Raw genomic sequence first — 23,242 nt, 5'->3', positions numbered from 1 at the left:
ACACCCACCCAGTCTCTCCAAATCCTGTGGGAACCACTGAGTGAAAAGCACATTTGACTATTTAATTTATGCAAAAAATATAGGAAAATGTGAATGGACTTGTTTGCTATTTGGCAAATTTTTTCATTATATTCGGTTTCGGCTTCTGCCTCTGGAGGTCTCACTCTTCTGTGCACCTACGCCCATTGAAGTTACAATGTGCTTTAGGGCAGAAGAGTAAACTACATTAACCTCTACTGATTGCTAACAACAGCAACCCACTTGTCACTGTCTAAGTCAGTGAACCATCCACAGTTGTTCACCCGTCATCACTTTGATGAAGTGATGTGCTCTGAATGTACCATATCTATAAAACAGCTTGTCACTACCAAGATTGTACAACATCCTTGTTATTGTCTTCAGGTAAACACTGACCCAAATCAAGATCAAGGTACAACATAGTTTATTTATCCTTATGCAACACAAGGTTGTATAACGAAATTAATATTTGTTCATACTACACACACAGATAACTTTACATAATGTTAAATGTATATTAAATTATGGTAACCTATAAAAAATTGTAAATAAAGATAAAACAATAGGCCATATACTAGGGCTGAATGATTAATTGTTTTCAGTTCGAAATTGCGATTTGAAAGAAAGCGATTAGCTAATCGTGAAGACAGCGATTAAAATGTAGGTTAATTTTACAGCACATCTGACCCTTTTTTTTTTACAGTGATGCAGTTACAAGTTACGGTTACGGTCCTGCTCACCCATCAGAGCGGGAACAGGGTGTGTACATTTTACAACAACAAACGAAACTAGAGGAAAACGTGTGGTATAATGGCGCCAGCCAAACCGACACAGGCAGCCGCTGTGCCGCGGTTTTGTCCGTCGTCAACTCACACTGAAGTGTTTCAGCAGCGGAGCGTTTAGCCTGCCCTGCGTTGTTGACATGTTGTTCATTTGTCATTTTGTGTGCGGATAACAGCTCTCAGTGAGCCCGTTCCGCTCTCTGCAGGATAACATTACATTTCAGAATAAGAGCGTTTGATTTTGCTGACTTGTTCAGATTTTGCTTATTTGTTCAGTTGTCCTTAAATTGTGTACTTCTACCATTGTTAAGTCGGCTAGGTAGTTAAAATGTTTCTTTTTTTCTGTTTTAACTATGTTTATTGTTGATGTACAATCGGGAGCCTGCAACGGGGGTTTTATTTTGAAAATCAACTGGATTTTCTATGCTGTTCTGTGTCTGACTTCCTGCCTGGTTCATCTGCTCTGTGCTGCTGGGCGCGGCTTCCGTCAAAAATAGACTGGCACTGAATTTTGAACTTTAGCATAACTTCAATAAAAAAAATTGCAAATCGAATCAGAATTGCAATATCTGGCAGAAAAATCGCGGTTAGATTTTTTGGCAGCAACAAGGTGATAATATAGTTTTCATCTTCACATAAAAAGTGTAATGAATGCAAGAAAAAAGTAAAAGGAAACTGTGTCCATCTTGACTGTGTTTGCGCACCAAGCATCATTGATGTATAACCAAAGGAGAGTCCGCTTCCTCTCATCTTGTCGGAGTCTGTCAGCTCAGACAAAAACACGGCCTGCCCGGCAAGCCCTTTATTTTTTTGTTCTGCACGGTCCTGACTCGAACCAGTGACCTCAGGTACGAGAGTTAGGCGCTCTAGTGGGGCTGGACAATAAAACAATAACAATAATTATTGTGATTTTATTGTGGATTTTTTTCAATAACAATATAACAAATGTTCAATTAATAGTCAATAAATATTTGATTCATTCACTTGAATCATATGTGAACTAGGACTTAATTTTTTTATTAAGATGTTTATTTTGTTGAGGAAAAAGGACTGAAAAAAGCTTTTTACTTAATTTTACTCATGCATATTTGTTGACAACGGTTTTATCATAATTGTTTTGAATGTTCTGCCTCAGATTTGTGAAGTGATCCACTGTTTGGCATCAAGTGTTTGTTCTGACCATAAAGAAAAGTTTAAACCACAATTAACCATGTGGTTTCTTCAACTCTCGCTCAGGAGCAAAAATCAGCCTTAAAGATTCTATACTTATCGCAATAATTAGCGATATCAAAAGTGCTCTATTCTCCAGTTGTCCTTTCTCAATAAGTCAAAAGTAGAAATGCGCTGTCAATGCTGTTAACTGTTCCTGGCTCAAAACCCCACTGTACTCACACAGCTGGCTCCAGAGTGCCGTCTCTGCCAGTATAAAATGCACAATGTAATAGAAGTAATGGAGGAAGTCTGTACTCAAACATAATGTGAATGCTCTAAAAGCTTGGAAGGAACATTTGTTTTATTTCTTTGTTAAAAATAACTTCAGGATGCTGACAGTCCAGTCTGATTTTCATCTTAGTAGGTCCAACACAATTGAGCTAAAGTGTTTTTATCCCATACAGGAAGGTCTGATTTGATGAAACAATTAGGTGTTTGAGTCAGGGAGAGTTGAATTGAAAGTTGGCCAGTATGTTGGTTCATATGAATGTGTGTGTTTTTATGATGGTGAAGGTGCTTAGCTGAAGGGCTGTGTGATTTCCTCACAACTAACTAACACAGTGACTTTGTGTGTATGTACATGGTGAGTTGCTTCGCCTTTGTCTTTCTGTTCTTTTCTCTCTAGTTCCCTGTAAGCCCCACCTTCTTGCTTTCCTACTAGTGCCACTTGCATGGTTTCACTGTCAGTTTTCAATACTGCTCACACCTTTCGTTACATCCTCTGTGCTCCCTCACGCTGTCCGTATTTTGGCAAACACAGAAGTGACATACCTTTTGTTTGAAAGCCTTGACACCACAGAATTTTTTTCACTTGAAATGATCTGTGCTAATCTGTTATTCTTACTATCATAATGTAGCGCATCATAGTAGTAATTCAAAACACAAAAGACATTCTTCGCATATCAGCATCTGTCATAGGATCTGTTAAGATAGAGGAAAAAACAAGATGTCTTGTTGATGTTCATGACGTATTGTACTAGGGCTGCAACTTGCATTCATCATTATCGATTATTTTCATTGTCGATTAATGTGGGGATTATTTTACCGATTAGTTGTTTGCTCTATAAAATGTCAGAAAATTGTGAAAAATGCCCATCAGTGTTTATATAAGATCAAGATAAAGTCCTCAAATGTCTTGTTTTGTCCACAGTATTCAGTTTGATATTTCACTTGATTTAAACACTTCAATACCTTTTTTACATTTAATGGAAAACTCAAAATGTCATGTGTCTTATTTTGTGTGTATATTTTCAGTATAATTCATCAATGGGAACGTTGAGACCAAGACTGAAATTTTAAATAGAGCATGAAATGTAGTGACCCCATACCATGAGTTTGTATTTATTGACCTGCTAAAGGGTCTGATGGTGCAGTGGATAAGGCGCACATGCCTTTGGTGTGAGACACCGGCGTTCAAATCCACTGTGAGACACCAATGTGTCCCAGAGCAAGTGCGTAAACCCTATGAAGGAGTATAAATGGGCCTTAAGTTAACCCCTAGTTGCTCCAGAGGTGTGTGACCTCTGGAGCAACTGACATATAGCAATTGTATGTCGCTTTGGATAAAAGCGTCAGCTAAATGAATAAAGACTAAATGAGTAAAGACTTGCTGGTTCTGCCCTCCAAGCAACCAAATACGAACCAAATCTCTGTTTCCGATGGAGATTCTGTCCAGAGAAATTACACTCCCATTGATGAACTCCCGCCTTTTTCTCAGCTGGCCAGCAGATTTCTTCAGCCATCCAGATAACACTTCACCTTCGCTGACTCCCAAAGGAATTGTAGCTCTGCTTTTGGAGTGGAAAACATTGGTCCTGGAGGCGGGAGGCATTTGTATAAATACTTGAGTCACTTTCCAGGCATGAATAAAATACCCCCTGAGTGCGAACTGATTGCTGTTGATATTTAATAGCTGTGATTCAGCTGCTGATACACTGAGAAAAAGTACGTGAAGATTTGCAGAGTTCTGCACAGTCCTGAGGGTGTGGCTGCCTATTCAGTTCAAGCTCTGATGCCTCAGAATAAATTATGTTTAATTTATTTATTTTTTAAAGTTCGATGAGGCGCATTACACCAATAAAAGTTTCACAATTGCTAAATAGAAAAAAAGGATATGCTAAAATACCCAAAATATACCTTGTATTTTCTTATAGTACTGTGAGGATGACAATTGACCAAGCAAGGTTTAAAATGCAGATAATCTGATCAAACTATCTTTTGGTAAAACAGTGTATTCACAGTAGAGCTGCAAATAATGACTGTTTTCATTATTTTGGTATTTGAATGATTATTATCTTAGATAATAGATTGTTTGGTCTATAAATATCAAAAAATAGTGAAAAATGCCCATAGCAATTTCCTAAAGCGGTATTTAGTTGCTTGCTTGACTAAGGCCACAACCACACAGGCAGACCTTTTGCTTTACTGTGTTTTAGTGCGGACAGGTGAAAACGGAGGACTTTAGAAACACTGACGCAGACTCTCACGTTTGGCTTCCTGATTGGGCCAAAAACACAATGCTACAGACACTGTTGATGTTTTGTTATTTTTATTAAAAAAATTTAAACTGTGTAAATAACACTTGTACTGTGCTTATTTACTTTGCAACGATTCCTAGTCTGTTTCCTCCGCCAAAATCGCTTTATACTCCCATGTTACTTTCACTAACAGTTTCACCTCGTTGTCGGTCCATGCAAATAAATCTCTGTTGTGGTTGTTCGTCTGTAATATTACTTTTTTTCTTTCACCAAATCTTCTGCTACTGCGGAGTAAACAATCTGCTTCCACCAAATGCGTTTTCAGTCGTTTTTTTTAATATAGACGCAGATCAATTCTGATACACAGCTAAAATGCTGGTGTGGATGGAGATCGTTTTGGTTTAAAAACTTCGTAGTGTATTTTCTTGAATAATTACTATTAACTAGTTGCCATTTATTTTCCAGTCAGTTGACTAATCAATTAATAGAGTCATTGGTTAAACTCCATTTCACAGTATTAAAATGAAAAGTGAAAGAATAAATCATACATGTGAATGCCCATCCACAGTGTTGGAATTTAATATTTTATCTAATCTAACTGGTTCCATTTATTTAGTTTCTAATTTAAATGGCCTTGGTGTCAGATTAATTAATTTGCATTTCCTGCTGAGTGCTATTTAGCCATGTTCTCAGCACAGTCTGCCTATTGTTTTTGTGTTTCTGCTCAGAGTCTCTATAAATAAGATCCTGTGGGTGACGTTACCGTCGCAGGCCCTGTGTTTATGTGTGTATTTGCATGTACTGTGGCATTTTGTGAGAGTATTTTTGTTTGTGCTCTGTGCATCTTCTTGCTGTCATCTGCTCACCGAGACCCTACAGGATTATAGCTTTCTTTAATTGGTATCTATATCTCATGAGATTGAGTTGTAAGAGTGTTGTTAGCGTCACATTTGTCACAGACAATAAACCACTAATAAACAAAGACATCTTTGTGCAGATTGAACCAGAATCACTGGCTAGAAGCCCGATCATGAACTAGATAAGCTTACACTACATGGTTGGAGGCTAGCCTCAGTTCAGACATTTTTGTCATCTACCCTTTTAGCAAGTCCACCGAAATGTCCAGACGCAGCGACTTAATCTGTTAGGTTAGATGTAATCTCAGATTACAGATTAGGATAGAGCCAAAAATGCTGGTTGATTCTCACATTTTATTTATCACTATCTGTGTAATCTAGGTAGTTGCTTTCTCACTGTGGTGTAGCTGTTTGAGAGTGTACAGTCATGTGTTTGCAAGTAACCTGACAAGTGACATGTAGGTGCCTGTGTGTGTGCAGAGAGGAACTGATACTGTTAGGCAAGTGGAAACTGTGGGTGGCAGAAACAATCATGTCACTTCCTACGAGAGCTGGATGCTAATCTGGCCACAGTAATTACAGAGCTCTGCCAGAGGGGGGGCTAAGTGTGTGTGTGTGTGTGTGTGTGTGCGCAAGGTAGGGGGGTTGCAGTGGTCTGTGCAATGTACGGATGTGTTTTGTGTTTGTAACCTCAACAGAAATGAAACAACCCATATTTAATGACATCAGTGCTGTTCACATCATCAACAGAGAAGTGAAAAACTGACTCACCGCCTGTTGTTCATTTGACATGAAAATGGTTAAAGCTTGTTCATGTGTGAGCTTAGTGTGGTTGTGGTAAACTGGTGGGGGCTGTGGGGCGTGCTTGGACACTAATCAGCTGACTCCCAAAGCCATTCAGTACCCCCAACCAGGGGAGCTGGACAAGGAGGGACTGAGGCCCCTTCCATACTACTCCGTTTTTGTTTAAAAACAGAGTTTTAAAACGAATATGATCTCTGTTCACACCAGCGTTTATGCTGCATATCAGAGGTGATCTCCGTCTACATTAAAACGACCACGGCCATTCACGTACACTGGGCATGTGCGTGCCGGTGTAAACATGAGGTAGATGGTCTCTTTATTCTGTAGTTACAGAAGATTTGGTACTACAGACGAAGAACCACACCAGATATTTTTTTGTCATGGATCAATAACGAGCTGGGACTGTTTCTGAATGTAACACGGGAGTTAAAAGCGACTGTGTCGGCGGAAAACAGACTGGGAGTCGTCTGCAGCATTTCCAAACTTCTCCGTTTTAGGTCTTTGTTTTCACCATTTTAGTCTGTACGGGAGGCGCAAACGTTTTAAAACGAAAACGAATTAATGTGGCTGGGGTCTGAGTATAGGCGCCCCTCACGTGGGAAGGGCCCACAATGAAACTAGAATGGATAGCTGTGGATCCAGGATCCTCTCAGCTATCAGCTACAGCTACCTGTACTTAGTCAGTCCATAGAGATGCCCCTGCCCCTAACAACACATACACAGTCTTGTACCACTGCACTGTAGTTTAATCTGATTGTGTGTCGCAGGTTGGTGGATGGACGTGTGTTAACCACAGTCCAGACTCTCCTGTCTGCTAGCATCACTATTTGCTCATTATTCTGTTTTAAAGAGGAAACATTAGCCCGGCAGTGACCTCTGCCCTTTAGTCAGACCCCTGGAAACTGTGCTTGCTCGTCTTAGGTTCTTCTGGAGTGTTTCCATAATCTGGTCCCCGCATTGCTGGCAGAAACATGTTCATTACTGCCATATTCATCTATAACCTCTCTTCTTTAAAAAACAACTAAAGGCACTTCCACACTCGCTTTTTCAAATTGCCTGTGGGTTTTTCATTTAAGAAAATGTGCTCTGGCCACAAAACAGATGGTAAACTTTGGCATTAAAAAAAGTGCTTCACTAAGCCTCTCAGGCAGAGAGGAACATTTTCCAAAATTAAAAACGGTTTTTCAAGCACCAACTTCCATCAGTTAAGATGAAAAAGCAATGACACTGTATAAAAGTTGGCAGCAGGTGTTGCTCTGATTTAAAGAATAGCTGGGGGAGCACACTGGTGGTGGTGTTGTTGGAGTTTTATGTAAATGCATACCAAAGTGCTGTTTGCTGATGGTGGCAGCAGGAATTAAACTGCTCGCTCAGATTATCAACACAAACCGAATAAATCCTTTCAAGTCCTCTACTAATTCCAATATTAATTTCACCCGTTGATGAATGACCTGGAGTATTTCATAAGGTTTTAGGTGCTTCTGGTTAGGATTTGTCCCAGTTCGTTTGTGTTTCATTGTGTATTCACCACCACACAGCGTGCTCTTATAACCATAACCTCAGCCTTTCCTTACTATATGCGTCTCTGACTGTGTGCCGTTCTCATACCACTGGTCATTACTCATCATTTATTCACCATTGATGTGGTATTAGTGTTCCTCTTTAGGTTTGTTTTGAGAAAGACAAATATTTAGTTCATTGTTAAGAGTGACCTGATAAACGTGTGTCAGCCTCAGTCAGTCAGTCAGATGATTCAACATTTCAGCTGCTCGGACAAGCCCACTTCTATCAAGACATTAATGTTTAGTACTCTTTTAGTACCATTTGCAGCATCTAGACAGCTTGTATTTTTCTTGCATTTCTTTCATGTAAGCCATACTTTGAATGTAGTGGATTATTGGACCTTTCCTCAAGAAGCAGGGTCTCTGTCTGTGATGGATGTAATGATTACTTCCCATAAAGATTTCAGTGTTGAGATTTACTGACAGAAGCCGTCCGTGGGGCCATTACACTTCATCCTGGTGTCCATGAAGCCGCTAATATTATAGATCCACGTCTCTGGATACTAAACAGAGTGGGCTGAAGGTATCAGTTGACTTTATCCAACTCAAAACATTTTTAGAAGAAGTTTATTTCTTTCTTTTTTTTTTATGTCACCCATAAGCTCACAGCATGGCATGTCAATAGCCATACTTGTACAGTTTAACCAGAATTTTGCAGGAGACTTCTTCTTGCAAATCTGAGAAAGATAAATTTGATGGCTTCAACTGTCATGTTGCGCATGAACTGATTCATGGCACACAGACGAGCTGCACAAACACACATATCTCCAATGTGCTGGATCAGACCCGGAAAAGCCTTGTGTGCCGATTAAAACTGAAGTGGTCACTAATGCCTGGATGCATGACTTCTGCTGTAAAATCCCTTTATGTTAGGACATGCTTTATCTGGCTGTAATCATTGGTGTGACTGGGAATGGTGTTTATGTGTGTGTTCATCCGCTCCCTGACCCTGCACTGTCAGCTGTGAGAGGATCAGCTGTAAATATGGCTTGTCCTGAGGTCACAGCAGCAGTTAGAGGGTCACAGTCATCTCGTCTTCAGTGAGCTCTGAAACAGCCACATTGGTCAGGCTGTTCACACAAGCAGCTTGATACAGACAAACTTTAAAGGCCTGGATGACGATTGCTTACAGAAATTAGATGACCTTTGTCAATCAGTTTATGCATCTGAGAGCCATTTTTTTACAGACACACTTTGCCAAACAGACTGCCTCTACCAAAACTATGTTTATGCAGGTCCAGCATATGCCTGGACAACAAAACACACACGGCGTGGTGGTTTGACACACTGACACACATATCACAGAGGAGGCCTGTAATGCCACTCTGCTCCAAGCTCAGTCAGCATTCATTCCTCTGTGTACTGTAGCACCCCTTAACCTGCACCAGCTGTATACACACACACACAGATACATTCACTTCCTGCACCTCAGGGGAGTTTTTGGCCATTGCGCTAGCTCTCCTGGCCAGTTGGCCCTCTCTGTTAAGTACGGTGTTCTCCCATCAGCACATTCCTCTTTCTCTAGACAGACACAGGGAGACGATTTTTGGCAGTGCACTCACAGGGTGGGGTAACGCTCATATCCTTTCCTCTGACCTCAGATTACACACACACGCACACAGTCACTGTACTGTTATGCTCATGCTCACACTCAAAACACCACATTCTTGCTCTCAAAACATACAGCTTTTCCTCTGTTTTCAAGCAGCTGTCACAGTCGCTCTGTCAACCCCTCAGTATCTCTCTGCCCACCGCCAGCCACAGAGCCACTGTGGCCGTGCCAGTCCACGCCTGTTGTCACGCCCCACACCAATACAGACTCCCCTCTGTCTGTGTTAATGACTGCCCTCCCTCCCATCTTTCCAACCCTCCCTTCCTCTCCCTCCGGGCACCACTCGAGCACCAGCACTAGGCTCGACAGAACCCTGTCTCCAACAACAATGACGCTCCAGTCCACTGCAATCAATTTGCTGCTGATTGCCGTGCTTGCATGTCTGTCTGTAAAGTGTTACCCCTTCACATAAACAAGTCTGTGGCATGTGTGAGAGAAGGAGAAACAAAAAAAAGGGACTGTAATTTGCTGCTGTGTTTTTCGTTTCAAGTAGATTTCAGGCTAGTTTGTGTACCCAGGCGTGAAGTCGGAGCTCAGTGCTGGCCACCCCATTTGAGCGTCTTTACGCAGATAATGACAAAGCACTCAGCGCTCAATCACACGCTCCCTCTCACTGAAACGGTCTCTGACTTACTCCCTCCTGCTCCTGTTCCGCTGTTTCTCATGATTTCACAGTGTTGTGAAACCTCAAGGGTTTTCTGCATGGGAAGGATCAGAAATATGAGTCCCAACCCATTCTGGACAATCTACATACTCGGCCCTAAGGGGAACTTACTTTCTGATTCTGTTGTTTTTCCAGGCGAACTCCTCACACACCATTAGATAGTGGACTAGAGTGTGAGAAAGCTTTAAGACACAACACACAGAATCTGAGTCACACATGGGACAACCCCACCCAGTGCCGGCTTATCCAGCCCCCCCCCCGCATTCCCCCTTATTCTCTCCTCATTTTCTTCATCCACACACCAGGCTGTTGTTCCCTCTTGCTCCATCCAGTAACTCTCACCATGTGTTTATCACCCCCTCCTCTTTAATCTTCTCCTTTTTCTCCTTGTATCAGTACGTGACTTGTTGTCACCGGTTAAAGTGTGGAGGAGGTGTCGGGATTGAGGCTAAGCAGTCCTTTGGCAACATTGCACTTGACATAGTATACGGCGCTATCACTGGACACAGAGGAAGGGGAATAACTGAGAGAGTGTTTGCATTAGTGGGATAGTTTGTTTGTGTGTGTATGTATGTTAGTGAACTGGATGGGGTGTGTCTCACATGCATGTTTGCTGCACAAACAGATTGTGTGTTTTGGGGTCCCAGTTAAGTAGACTTTGTCTCGCCGTTGTTGCTCTCCAACAAACTCTGACTGTGGGAGTCCTGCCAGTCCAAGGCCGAATGAGGAAGGGAAGGGGTGAGGCTGGGTGTACAGTGGGGAGAGGGGGGTAAATCCTTGAGTCTCATGTGAAACTGGCTCACATGGCTTTCTCTTTTCTCTGCTTACTATCCCAACTGTTCCTGATAGCCGTCAGTTTCGCCATTGTTCTCTGACCGGGCACAGTTATCTGCTAGTTGTCGTAATCATATTTGGGTTTCATAGCCCAGAGGAGGTTTTTGTGCACTCATCATGTTTGTTCACCGGGGCTAATATAAGGCCGCACAATGGTGTAGTTATCTCCTTGCCTTGTTGTGAATGGACTGAGCCGTCAACATGTGGAGTTCAGTAGATTTGGTTTAAAGAGGATTATTATTATGACTCAACCCGTGCAAATGTATTAGCTAAAGCAGAGGGCTGTGTGTTTGTGTGTCGGAGGAGTGCTGTGTGTACTTCATCTGGTTCATGTGTGTGTGTCTGTGTGCGCAGTTGCCTGGTGTTTGTGTGGTAATTATGACTAACGGTGTGGTGTCGCTGTTCTCGCTCCTAGGTGACATCACGCAGAAGGGCTATGAGAAGAAGAAAGCCAAGCTGCTGGCCTCCTACATCTCCCATTTGCCAAGTAAGAAACCCTCCCTGATTTACCTCATTTCACTTCCAAGCCTTGCTTCTCTCTTTCCTGTATAATTTCCACCTCATCTGTCAGCATTCTTGGTAATGTGGAAACTTAAAGTAATTACATCAGAACAGCTCATCAAGTCATTACTTCAGTACGCTGGAAGTTGGATCTCAGCTGATCATCAACAACTATAAAAAAACAACAACAATTTGAGTGTGTTGTGTGTTGTGTTTTTCTCATCTTGATTTAAAAAAAAAGAAAAAAAAAAAAAGAAAAAGTAACTTCACTGAATGTCCACTGTGACTGTGATTCTCTTTGTCCAAGTTGTCCAAGAGAATTCCTGGCTTTCTGTGGCACTCTAGTGGCCGAAATAGGAACTGACGTATGATAACCACACATACAGGCACATCTCTTCTAATAACTGCACCACTGTAGAAAATCCCAAGAATAACAAAAACCACTGAATGCGTCAGAGTGTGTGCTGCCGATTTTGAAACTTTGAACACAATTTGCTTAAACCAGTTTCGGTTTACAAGAAGCCACAGAAGTAGGGAAGTACCAGAGTTTCACTGTACTACGACGAGCCAGTCACCTCTGTCCTCGTTGGTAAGCGGATCTGTTGTGTTTTTTTCTCAGCCACCTCACTCACATGAGGGTGTGGTCTTTCCTCAGGACAATTGCATTACATTAGCACTGGCATGAAAATATCCTTCTTGATGAGTCAATGTGAGCTAATTTAAAAAGTAGAATACTGAACGTCTTTTCCTGCTAGTTTAACCTTGGCCTTGTTTTTGACTTGAGCACACAGGGAATTGAAAAGGACTTTAAAAATCTAAATCTCATATGGATCACTTGCATATTTGAAACTTGAGTTACATTCCCATGGTTGTTAGTAGGGCAGGGCAATATGGCCAAAAATGTTATTACGATAAAAACGTTTCGTATCATTTGATATCGATAATTATCACGATATATGTCAAATCATTATTTATTTCGAATTTATAGGCAGATTTTTGCTTCTGAGTGAAAATTGAAGAAACCAGATGGTTAATTATGTGGTTAAACTTTTCTTTATGGTCAGAATGTGACAAACACTTGCCAAACAGTGGATCACTTCACAAGTCTGAGATATCTTTTTCAACTAAATAAATATTTTAATAGAAAAATTAAGTGCTAATTGGTTCTTGATTCAGATGAATTAAATCAAATATTTATTGACGATATATTGAACATTTATTATATTGTTATTGAGGAAAATTACATTGCGATAATTATCATTATTGTTTTATTGCCCAGCCCTAGTTGTTGTGAGTTCTGCTTTTTGTCATGTCATAGGCAGCTTGCCCTGGATGTATAAGCAGGTATTTGGAAGCTTTGAAACGCTAAAGGTTACTTCCTGCTCCTGCACCTGTCCCTTCGGGCCTCCTCATTTCTGTGAACCATCATATCCACTGAGACTCTGTTGCCCAGGCCCACTGGGAGGAGAGGACAGTTGTCTAAAAATACATTTGCTTGAATCTAGCCTAGTTTCATGTACTGCATTAACAGTATAAAGATACATCAGTCAAGTACTTGTCCTTATTTCACTTCATTCTCAAACACTCTCTAGTGAGGTTAAATTTAGAGAGCTTCTCGATGTATCATGTAATATTTATGCCTACATGCAGTTGTAATGGCATTATGTAAAGCAAAAGTGTGCAGCTTTCCAAAAGCTCGTGTTTGTTTGTTGTTCAGTAATGTTGCACTTATTGTCTTTGCACACACCTGCTTCTGTTCTGTAGATGTGGATCTTTCTCTGCCAGATGTACAGCTTTCTCCTGGCCACAGTGTCGACCCCAGCCCGAGTCCTGAGGCCCCGGGCCCCTCCACGTCTTCAGCCTCCAGACACCACCGCACACACCGCAGTGGAGGGGCCAGGGATGATCGCTACAGATCAGGTACACAGGATGCATACAGCGTACATAAAAAACACACACTTTTCACAAAGCGATTTTCTCTTTCTTTCTGTGTACCCCGCTCATTTTGTCTCACCATGTTTATTCTGTCTGTTTATGTAGATATCCACACAGAGGCTGTGCAGGCAGCACTGGCCAAACACAAAGAAGAGAAGATGGCACTGCCCATGCCAACCAAGAGACGCTCAGCCTTTGTCCAGTCGCCCATAGATACCTGCACACCTCCAGGTAAACTAAATTTGTCACACTCAGTGGGGTAGCTGGTCAGTGTAAGGAATATGCTTTTCATTTACAGTATAAACCTTCAGTCCCTCTGGATAAAGTGTCCACATGACTTAAGTGTTTATGGAGCAAGAAAGATACTGTGTCCCTGCCAACTGCAGGGGTGCTGCTCTGTAGCTGACAAAATTCCAAATGTGTCGTTTGGGGCTAAACAGTGTAAAAATATCTAAATAATCAGGATTTTCTCCTTCCATCAGACACATCTTCTGCATCAGAGGATGAGGGCTCACTGCGCAGAAAGGCAGCTCTCAGTGCAGTGCTGGCCCAGAGCCTGCAGAGCCCTGATTACTGGATCAACCGTTCCGTCCAGAGCTCCTCCACGTCCTCATCTGCTTCCTCAACCCTCTCCCATGGAGAGCCCAAGACCCAGCCACAGTCTCAGCCACAGCCCTCACCTGCTGCTTCCTTGTTGGCCGATGTCCTGGCTCACACACGCATAGGTAAACTTCACTGATAAATAGCTCCAGTTATAATAAAGGATACACAACAGTGATGGTTGGCTGTTGCTATAAGTTATGATGCTCACTCTCTCTTCTCCTCTAGAAAACAGTGTCCCCCCAGATGTGACATCCTCCACTCCTCAGGAGAGAGGGTCAAGGGTGGACCTGCCTCCGGCGGTCAGGGGCATGAGCCGTGGACAGAGCCGCTCCAGCATGCTGGATACCGCCGACGGTACAATCACACGTACACAAATGTCTGTTGGTGGTATATATGCGTGTACCAGGGTGTACATTTCTGCTGTATGGGGAGCAAAATCACAGTAATTTTTTATTCCTGAAATTTGTTTAGTTCAGATTGGGAGATAAATCCATTTGCATGTCCTAATCATTGCACCATGGTGAAGTTTTCTGTCTTGCATTGATCGAATGTGGTGACCAAGCTGATTGGAGTGCACTCAAGTCCATAAACAATCTGCTCGTGTTCATCCAGAATTATCTGACCATTATCCTCATTTCACTGTGTGGTGAATGCTGCTAACAACAGATATTTTGTGTTCTTTCTTTTGGGTCCATTAATCCTGTCCCTGTCTTGCCTTTGATTTAAAAAAAGGAAAAAGAAAAGGTAATATAAATCGAAACTCGGGAAGGGGAGGGATGCTGAAGAGGCCCAGATCAGCTTGCTTTCCAGCCTGGTGTCTCTCTCTCTGTCTTTATGTCTGTCTTGTGTCATAGGTGTAGACGTAGAGAGCGTCCTATATTTGTTTCCCTTAAGATCGTCCAATCTGTGTCTCCTCAAGTACCAGTTTCCCTTTTGAATCCTTCCTGCTGCTGACTCTGATCCTGACTGTGTGCTAGTGCGTAGGGTTCTGCCTGTGTGCGTGTGTGCGTGTGTGTGTGTGTGTGATATAAAGTAGAGATCTGTGTTAGAATAGTTTTGCATGTGTGGGTGTGTGCACGTGTTTCTTTGGTTGTTTCCATATGTTTGTGACGCTGGCTGTTCTTGGTGTTTGTCCAGGCGTGCCTGTCAACAGCAGGGTGTCAACTAAGATCCAGCAGCTGTTGAACACACTCAAACGGCCAAAGAGACCACCGCTCAGCGAATTCTTCGTTGATGACTCTGAGGAAATTGTAGAAGGTGAGACATTGTGCATATGTGTTCATGTTTTGTTTTTCTTTTTGTTAGAAAAAAATGGGGGGAAAGTGAAATAATCATTAGGTATTAGCTTATACACAGGAGCACATTTATCATACATGAATCTTACCCATCCCACAGTTAATCAAAGCCGGAGAAAAAAAATGCCAAAATTATGTATCTACAATTTTGCACTAGCCAGAGAGAACTATTATTTTAAAAATAAACCACACCGGTCAGTAATGACAGTAGCAAGGAAATCTTGGCAGTTGAATGGTTGATGACACCCTTACTAATTGTCCACACAAGTTTCTTTGGCCACTCAGTTCTGTTGGATACTATAATAATTTTTGTGACATATCAGTTGTGTTGCCCCTAATCCTGTATCATATAATGACCTCTGTTATTGTCCAGTGCCCCAGCCGGACCCCAACACCCCAAAGCCAGAGGGACGTCAAATCATCCCAGTGAAGGGGGAGCCCCTCGGAGTTGTCAGTAACTGGCCCCCTGCCCTGCAGGCTGCCCTGGCCCGATGGGGGGCCACCCAGGCCAAGAGCCCTGCCCTCACTGCGCTGGATATTACCGGCAAACCCCTCTACACGCTCACTTATGGTGAGCAACACCCTCCATTCCTAGAAATGTTAATGTAGACGGTAAACAGCAAAAGTTTTTGTTCCACTTGTTAGTTTAGGAAGTCCATGTTATTGTGACCACCAAATGTAAGTGTGAGCTATTTCTTGCATATGATATGAGTTAAAGTGACTAAATATTTGTTGGCTTGAGCAGAATAACACCCACAGTACATTTCCTCTGGTGTTGAGCTACAGTGGGTTGTGGAGTTCAACGGTGCTGCATCAGTTATACAACATTAATACATGGTAAAAAAACAACAAACAGGACATTTTATAATCTTTTTTTTTTTCTTCTCCACAGGTAAACTATGGAGTCGCAGTCTGAAACTGGCCTATACACTTCTGAATAAACTGGGCACCAAGACAGAACCGGTCCTACAACCTGGAGATCGGGTAAGAGTCTGTTAGTCACCACTCAGTATGTAAAGTATAAAGGAACATGGAAAAGGAAAATAAGTTTTTCTGTTTCTTAGGTTGCGCTGGTGTATCCAAACAGCGACCCTGGCATGTTCTGGGTGGCTTTCTATGGCTGCCTGTTAGCCGAGGTCATCCCTGTGCCCATTGAGGTGCCACTGTCAAGACAGGTAACGACGTCAGTGTTGTCAAGTGAATTCCTCTGTGGTGATCTCTGAATAATACAAAATCAGATACAATTCTTTGTGGTCAAATAAAAACCCAGGGATTCAGAACGACTTCAGTCAGGTCTGAAATTTATGCCTAGAATTTATACCAAAAGCACGTAGTGTCGCTCCCCACAATGGCTGGTACATTTTATGACAATATCTGTCTTATATATAATATCTGAGTTATCTTGAATATCGTGGCACTTAATAAATGGTAAACTATGTCAATTTTAACTGTGTAGCATACTGGCCTCTCCTTGTTGTGTCATAGGTCTCTTGACCCTTGTCTCTCTCCATAGGATGCAGGCAGCCAGCAGATCGGCTTTCTATTGGGCAGCTGTGGTGTCAGTCTGGCACTCACCAGTGAGGTTTGTCTCAAGGGGCTGCCCAAGACACCAAACGGAGAGATCATCCAGTTCAAAGGTCAGTCAGACCAATGCAGTCATGTCTGGCCCAGTCTCTTTGGGAGACATTAGATAGACTCATTAAATGGAATATGATGTTCACTAGCCAATTTAGGGCCTCAGCATATGAGCAGGTGGCTCCCTGGTCACTCTGCTTGTAATGTATTGGCTGTTTACCTTTTGACCTTAAAACCAAGAGGTTGGCGAGTGAACATTGTCAATTTGGTGCGGCTCCAAATTAGTATGCCTAAACACACTTTTTATTTGCTTTATGTCAGCTAAAATGTTTCTCTGTGTCCCTTTGTGATGTTGTAATTATGTTTACTAGGATGGCCAAGGATGAAATGGGTAGTGACAGACACTAAGTACCTGACCAAACCATCCAAAGACTGGCAGCCTCACATCCCCACTGCCAACACAGACACCGCCTATATAGAGGTACATAGAATAACACTTTTAGCATTCCTATTTTGGTTATCAAGCACAGTTGAATAGATTTTACTGGTCATAAATAAATTATAGAACGATGTAGCTTCTATTTATTAATCCTCTGAAATTCTCAAGTAGGTTTCATTTTACTTTTCCAAATTCTTGAGTCACAGGATGGCTGAGCCTTTGCCATTACTGCCCCAAAACTGAAACGTCTTGCATGGGAAACTTGGTAAAGCGAAATTAAATGTTAGCTTCTAAGTGACTTTGGAAAACATACAATAACTTACTAACTTAAACATTTACCTGATAAAAAAGAGAAGATGTGAAAAAATAAATAGACTAATTAAATATATATTTTTTCAATTAATTACATTTATTTAACACTCCATAGTATGACTTCTTGTATTTATGGCTTTTTTATGCCATGTAAAGAAAATACTTTTAAAATTGAAACGTGAAATGTATTTATTTCCAGGTAGCTTGTGCTCCCATTTAACTTTGTCCTTGTTGATGTGTTTGTGTCTCTTCCACCAAAGTACAAAGCGAGTAAGGAGGGGACAGTGATGGGTGTTGCTGTATCCAAGATCTCCATGCTGACCCACTGTCAAGCCCTGTCGCAGGCCTGTAACTACTGTGAAGGTCAGAGCTCAGTGTCTTATGTAACTTATACCTCTCCCGCTTTTCTTACGCTGACTCTCTTTGTGTGTATGGGTGACATACTTAAGCAATATAAATTAAGGATTAAAGGTTCAACAGTGCTCCGCTCTTGAGCTCTTCAGCAGCACGTTTCATGGGCAACCTGCCCCATCATTTATTTTCACTCTCTCCCTTCTCAAAGAGAGACACCTCAGAGAAGATAAGCTGAGATTAGGGAGAATATACACTCTAATGGACCACAAAATTAAATATTTGAAGGCACCTAAGTTAAGCATCTTTTACAGCTGGTGATTGCACATCATGTGTTTTTGTGTTTTTATGTCACAGGGGAGACACTGGTCAATGTGTTGGACTGCAAGAAGGATATGGGCCTGTGGCATGGCGTCCTAACGGTGAGATTGAATGCAACAATTTGTATATCCAGACCAGTTGAAATGTTTTAACTTTGATATGTAGCACAATATGACATTGACAATATGTGTATGATTTTTCCAGAGTGTCATGAACAGAATCCACACCATCACAGTGCCATATGCTGTCATGAAAGCATGTCCCATGTCCTGGGTGCAGAGGGTCCACATTCACAAAGGTTCAGCCAATGTTCAATCTTTCCATATGTGTATAGTTTCATTATTTTATTCTCTCTCTCTCTCTCTCTCTCTCTGTTAAGATAAACATATATATCTTACAGATTACATGAAGAAAACAAAAAAGGGTGTTGTTAAAATATGTTATTTCAAATGATAAAAGTAGACAAGTCACCAAGTTGAATTTGGAAACTTGGAAACAAAAGTCAAGGAGAAACAGTATAGCACTCACAAACTGTAAATACAGTATGTAAGTGCAGCATGTATAACATTATTCCCCTTGCCCTCTGATAGCACGTGTGGCCTTGGTGAAGTGCCGTGACCTCCACTGGGCCATGATGGCCCATAAGGAGCAGAGGGACATCAACCTGTCCTCCATACGCATGCTTATTGTGGCTGATGGAGCAAACCCATGTAAGTGACTTTGTACAGATATTTTAACATGTTGGATTGTGAATTTTGACCCTGTTTTGCCAATGTTTTTTATCCGTTGTTTGTTTTCAGGGTCTGTGTCATCGTGTGATGCCTTCCTGAATGTGTTTCAGTCTCATGGTCTGAAGCCTGAGGTGATCTGTCCATGCGCCACCTCTCCTGAGGCCCTGACTGTGGCCATACGAAGGTATGCTCTGGAAAGAGACACTCTGATACTCAGGAGTTCAAAATTGCTGCCATTTTGCTTGACAAGAGTCATTTTACAATACTCACCATTAAGTAACTCACATTTATTGTGTTAGTTTGTTGACATGTTAAAAAATCATTATGTAACTGACCACCTGACTTGTCTAAGATGTGGCAAGACGACCAAATAAGAGGAACAATGGCAAATAAACAAAGCATGTGATTTTAAAACCAACTGCATGACTTTTGTGCTTATTCATCTAGCCACTTAAAAAATCACATTTCATCCCAACATCATATTTTTCTGAGTTCAAGTTAAAAAATGATGTCTTGCTTAGCTCAGCTGGTACAAGGCTGGCTCAATTCCAGTCCGTGAATCATTGCTTCACGTCATCCCCCCTCTCAAATCATGTGATTTTTACGTTACTTCATCTGTCCACTGACTTTGAAAGCGAGACTTGTTTTGTGTATCAGCTAGGGCTGCACGATTAATCTAATCGCAATCGCAATGTCGTCATGCGCGATTACATAACCGCAAAAGTGTGGAAGGACGACGCTGAAGTTTGCTTCCGATTCGGCAGTTAAGGGGAAATTAAGTGAAAGTTAACTTACGTTGCTGAGCGACCGAATCTCCGCTTTTTGCACACCTTACTGCTGTGAAAGCTGTTATGCATTTTAGGCAAAGCATTAACTTAATTTCTCCTTAACTTTCCCCTTAACTGCCGAATCGGAAGCTAACTTCAGCGTCGTCAGAAAAGGTGTGTGTGACGCTCTCTTCTCTGCGCCCACACCGGGCTCTGGCATGTGTCTAAAAACAGATAAGCCTACTTACAATGAGAAAAATGTTTTATGAGCAGTGTGCCAGTAATTTTAAGACAACAACCTACCATAACCCCACATCCCGCCCCGCCGCTAATCGTTTACAACATAGTCGGGCTCGTCAACAGAGCAACGACAGAAATGCCGGTTCTCCGGTCGCTCTGTGTCAGAGACAGAGAGACGTCATCACTAACGTTAGCTGTATCGGTGCCTTTTGTTTTCAACATGTTCAACTTTTCACAGAGCCGACGTGCTTGTCAGTCACTTTTAATCAACCGACCAATCACAGCCTGGATGGGGCGGGACATTAAAAAAAAATTTGACGTGCTACAGAAAACTTTCAAATGTTGAACAATATGATTATTGACAAGTTAGTACTTATCATTAACAAATGAGAGACCAATATAGAGCTTTTGATTGCACAAGAATTTAATTTTAAAAAAACAACCCACAGAAATTTTGTTATATGAAATTATAATGAATGCTGTACATTATAGTTATACTAACAGTAAACTATTAACTAAACCTTATACTCTTTATTTAATACACTCATGTACAGTTCCTACTTCAGGTTGTGGATAGAGATTGCAGTAGACAGATGGACATTGAGTGCCAGTGTGCCAATATGTGTTCCTTGCCTAGCCGCCTCCTCTGTAGAGCAACAAGCTCCGCTTGTTCTGTTTTACATCTGTTTTACTAGTTGTTGTTATAAATATTTTTTATTGTTGAACTTTATTCAAGTTGAGAAATACACATTTCAAAATGTCAGTATTTCGCTCATTCCTTGATAATTAAGTAAGCAGACTCATAGTACCATTTGTTCCATTGTAATCAAATCGCAATATTGTCCACAATAATCGCAATATGATCTTTTCTCCAAATTGTGCAGCCCTAGTATCAGCAGATCTCAACATTGTGTTACCTTATTTTTCTGCCTTCCTGTGTGACCCGTTGACTTCGCTTTTTGCCCTCTCTGAAGGCCTGGTGCACGAGGAGCTCCACTACCAGCCAGGGCCATCCTGTCCATGGGTGGGCTGAGCCACGGGGTGATCAGGGTGAACACAGAGGACAAGAACTCTGCTCTCACTGTTCAGGATGTGGGCCACATCATGCCTGGAGGTTAGCCGCTGCACTTGGCTTTAATTGGCACTATTCAGGTACGTAAACATACATAATGTTAATGTGATCCGTTTTGTGTTTCAGCTCTGATGTGCATTGTGAAACCAGACGGGCCCCCTCAGCTGTGCAAGACAGATGAAATAGGAGAGATTGTCATCAACTCTCGGGCTGGAGGCACCATGTACTACGGCCTGCCTGGTGTCACCAAGAACACATTTGAGGTTTGTCAAAGTTTAAAACCCATGTTTAGGAACTGCCTAGGACTCATTCCAGTCTGTTCTTGATACTGTAGAACTCATAAAAATGTGCTATGAGACAAGAGATGTAAATCACAATTCTACCAAAAAATCATGTTAAAACCTGAGAATGAACTTCCTGGTCCCCTGCTTCTTGTCGAGTGTGTGCCTGTGGATCACTTCCAGTCCCCCCTTGACCCTGCATAGGATAAGCTAGTTTAGAAAATGGATGGATGGGAAAGAAGCACATATTTAAATAATCACTAGATGAAGCCACAGTGTATTTATTCCATCATTCACTGAGAACAAACTTCATAAGAAGTTGATAAGAGTGTTTCTGTCCAAGACATTTTATTTCCTAAACTAAAATTTTAACTGCAGTAACACAATTTGTAAGCCACTTACAAACATTTCTAAGACCTTTGAAAATAATGCCAGGGTGAGACATACTGTGCTGTGTGTTTGAGTTCAACGTGTGATTTCTCTGCTAATCTGTAGGTGATCCCTGTTAACCAAGCTGGAGCACCCATAGGCGAAATTCCCTTCAGTCGGACTGGTCTGCTTGGATTTGTAGGACCGGTGAGGCACACGCATACAGACAAATAAAAAGAGTCAGCTTTCTGAAATTTGACTGGAGAAATAAGGGCAGTGAGACTTCTGTGTTCCTTGCTGAGTCAACCTTCCTGCTCCACAGGGCAGTCTGGTGTTTGTTGTGGGGAAGATTGAGGGGCTGCTGATGGTGAGCGGGCGACGCCACAACGCAGACGATCTGGTGGCCACCGCGCTAGCAGTGGAGCCTGTCAAAACAGTTTACAGGGGGAGGTGAGACACTTGACTGCTCCCTGTGAGCCAGTGTGCTTCATTCACTATTCTTTTTGTGTGTACAATTTCACCCCATTAGAGGCTGCTTGGATGCACACAAACACCAGTAGACCATTTCTGTAATACATGTTCATGTCATTCATGCAGGATTGCTGTGTTCTCCGTGACGGTGTTTTATGACGAGAGGATTGTGATTGTGGCAGAGCAGAGACCTGACGCCAGTGAGGAGGACAGCTTCCAGTGGATGAGCCGAGTACTGCAGGTAAATCACATACATCTTGTCACCTGTGGTGAATAGTGAGTAAATATTTTCTTTTTTGTTTATTTAGGTGTACTAACTAACTCTTGTTGTGTCACACATTCTCTCTTTTTATGCCTTTAGTTCTGTTTGAAAGAGCTATGTGCCTTTCAAAATCATGATGGACTTGTTTGTACTGAGGTTCTCAAACCTTGAAACAACAAGGACTTTTTTATAGTATACTGTGTTAATTTTGCATCCATTAAACTATATCAAGTAATGTGTGTTTTCTGCACAGGCCATCGACAGTATCCACCAGGTCGGCTTGTACTGCCTCGCGCTCGTCCCAGCCAACACCCTCCCAAAGACTCCCCTTGGAGGTATCCACATCTGTGAAACCAAGCAGAACTTTCTGGAGGGAAATCTGCACCCCTGTAATATTCTCATGTGCCCGCACACCTGTGTTACCAACATGCCGAAGCCACGGCAGAAACAGCCAGGTAGACTGCCTCAGACCGTATCTACCGATGCTTATTATATAACATCACCGCAAAGAAGGAAATATCAGAAGTATTACATGTTTATTATGTTTGTTTTGTTGGCATCACGTCTGATTAATTCAGCGTTGAAGGTGTGTCACTGTATAGCTGACTCTGATTGTCTTTGATCTGTTCAGTGGATGTTGGTCCTGCTTCTATGCTGGTCGGGAACTTGGTGGCGGGGAAACGGATCGCCCAGGCTATAGGCAGAGAGCTGGGTGTGGTGGAGGACCAGGATCTGATCCGAAAGGTACTGTCAAAAAGACCATGAACCACACTTTGACCATGCTTGACCCTCGATTATAGTACTGTGAACTGTTATATCTAAAGCAATCTGTAACTGTGACTCTAACATTAAGACCTGGACAGTGAGCCAAAATAAACTTCATGCGGTTGCTATT

General features: G+C 42.0%; 1 protein-coding gene across 2 annotated transcripts in view; it reads left to right on the top strand.

The window, feature by feature from the left end:
• The window catches only part of dip2ba (disco-interacting protein 2 homolog Ba), a gene marked incomplete at its 3' end in the record, with an annotated part of 34,743 nt that extends 11,652 nt beyond the window's left edge, over nucleotides 1-23,091 (top strand). The window contains 24 exon segments of one of the 2 annotated variants that reach the window (XM_038723490.1): nucleotides 11,238-11,309; nucleotides 13,088-13,243; nucleotides 13,364-13,489; nucleotides 13,741-13,983; nucleotides 14,087-14,215; nucleotides 14,594-14,605; nucleotides 14,999-15,118; nucleotides 15,530-15,727; nucleotides 16,049-16,140; nucleotides 16,221-16,331; nucleotides 16,670-16,793; nucleotides 17,103-17,212; nucleotides 17,743-17,845; nucleotides 18,191-18,255; nucleotides 18,359-18,452; nucleotides 18,745-18,864; nucleotides 18,955-19,069; nucleotides 20,867-21,006; nucleotides 21,091-21,227; nucleotides 21,741-21,821; nucleotides 21,937-22,064; nucleotides 22,212-22,326; nucleotides 22,601-22,802; nucleotides 22,979-23,091. In XM_038723490.1, the coding sequence (XP_038579418.1) occupies nucleotides 11,238-11,309; nucleotides 13,088-13,243; nucleotides 13,364-13,489; nucleotides 13,741-13,983; nucleotides 14,087-14,215; nucleotides 14,594-14,605; nucleotides 14,999-15,118; nucleotides 15,530-15,727; nucleotides 16,049-16,140; nucleotides 16,221-16,331; nucleotides 16,670-16,793; nucleotides 17,103-17,212; nucleotides 17,743-17,845; nucleotides 18,191-18,255; nucleotides 18,359-18,452; nucleotides 18,745-18,864; nucleotides 18,955-19,069; nucleotides 20,867-21,006; nucleotides 21,091-21,227; nucleotides 21,741-21,821; nucleotides 21,937-22,064; nucleotides 22,212-22,326; nucleotides 22,601-22,802; nucleotides 22,979-23,091 (2,906 nt within the window). 2 annotated transcript variants of the gene reach the window in all.
• Nucleotides 23,092-23,242: the final 151 nt, after the last annotated feature.

This window comes from Micropterus salmoides, unplaced genomic scaffold, assembly GCF_014851395.1.
Source record: "Micropterus salmoides isolate LMB-PRFRI ecotype aquatic unplaced genomic scaffold, ASM1485139v1 Ms_hic_scaffold_16, whole genome shotgun sequence".
Taxonomy (NCBI): Eukaryota; Metazoa; Chordata; class Actinopteri; order Centrarchiformes; family Centrarchidae; genus Micropterus; species Micropterus salmoides.
This window is presented reverse-complemented; position numbering and strand designations above follow the sequence as displayed.